Source organism: Blastocystis sp. subtype 4, assembly GCF_000743755.1.
Source record: "Blastocystis sp. subtype 4 strain WR1 chromosome Unknown seqid_0833, whole genome shotgun sequence".
Classification (NCBI taxonomy): domain Eukaryota; class Bigyra; order Opalinata; family Blastocystidae; genus Blastocystis; species Blastocystis sp. subtype 4.
Window position 1 is genome coordinate 1 of NW_014568714.1, and position 1416 is coordinate 1416.

Consider the following 1416-nt stretch of genomic DNA (forward strand, 5'->3'; position numbering starts at 1 on the left):
CACTTGACACATCACTCTGTATCACCTTCCAATCTGTGTATTCAATCTGGAAAGGGAAATACGTTGAGAACACACTTGATACATAGATCGGTTTGTAATTCTGTCTATTCATTGTCATGATATCCAACTCCATCTCTCCCAAATCAACAGTCAACGTGTAACCAGTCAGAGTGTAACCAATTCCACTATCCCAACCATCTCCATATGAATCAGATCCTTCAAATGTGTAGATACCATTATCCAAACAGAAATCAACATAGTAATAAGCACTTGATACAGGGAACACAGATACCGAATCCAATACAGTTCCTGAGGTTCCTCTTCCTTCATACAATTTCCATGAATTCTGATTAGGATAACCATCAGTTCTGATACGAACAGTCATCAATCCCTTGCCTCCAGTACATACTGAAACTGAGAGAGAGAAAGTGGTACTCATATCTCCTCCACTAATCTTAGTAGCAGTGATTGTGTAAGTTTGAGGAGCATCCTCAGAAGTGGCAGTACCTGAGATACAGCCAGTATAACGATCCAACACAATACCAGTAGGAAGAGAAGGATTGATTCTGAAGTTGAAGTAACGATCTCCATTCTGAGGAATCACTTCAGACATCTCAATATCCTTGACTAAAGTGATTGAAGAATCATAGGTGAAGTCAGGAATATCAGTCAACACATTATCAGCAAACAGATCTAGAGATTGAACTCTCCAAGCACAAGAAGAAGGATTACCAGAACCAAACTTCTCAAACTTGAATTGATTGTAAGGAGTATTGTTAGAGAAATAGATTCTTCTCTTCTGACCATAAAACGAATAAGTGACACCAATGACTTCCTTCAGAAGTGTCCATTCATCTGTATCTGAGTTACGACCATACAAATTGAATTCAGTTGCCTCCTGATCACAGTATGATGATAAATGGTAATGGCTCTGAATCTGAACAGAACTGATCCATTCACGACGATTGTTTGATAGAGTCACAATCAAAGAAGTAGTAGGACAGAATGGATAGTAGATGGTGGTTTCATGATACATATCGAAAGGACTGGTTGCAGTTCCATACATTATTGTAGATGTAGCAGTGAATTCCCAGATATGAGATTCAGATTGTTCTGATGACATCAAACGAACCATTGTATCGAAATAGGATGTGAGTTGAGTATCATCAATAGCAACAATGGCAATAGCAATCGTGTTACTTCCAGATTGAAGGAATGTCACTGGACTCGTTACTGTTGAAGTTTGCATCTGTTTGCCTGGAAGAGTCACAACATAGTACTTCAAATCAGTATATGAATTGTCAACAGTGGATGAAATGGACAAATCTCCAATCACTCCATTTCTCCATGCTTCATTTCCATTCAAATACACAATCACTCCATATCTGTATCGAATCGATACAATCAATCCAGACA

At 38.5% G+C, this 1416-nt stretch overlaps 1 protein-coding gene across 1 annotated transcript; it reads right to left on the reverse strand.

The window, feature by feature from the left end:
• On the reverse strand, positions 1–1135 carry JH06_5622 (cadherin domain-containing protein; the record flags this gene model as incomplete). Its single annotated transcript, XM_014669237.1, has 1 exon — positions 1–1135. A coding segment is annotated over one exon (1135 nt), but the record flags the coding sequence as incomplete, so codon positions are not given.
• Between the last annotated feature and the right edge of the window lie 281 nt (positions 1136–1416).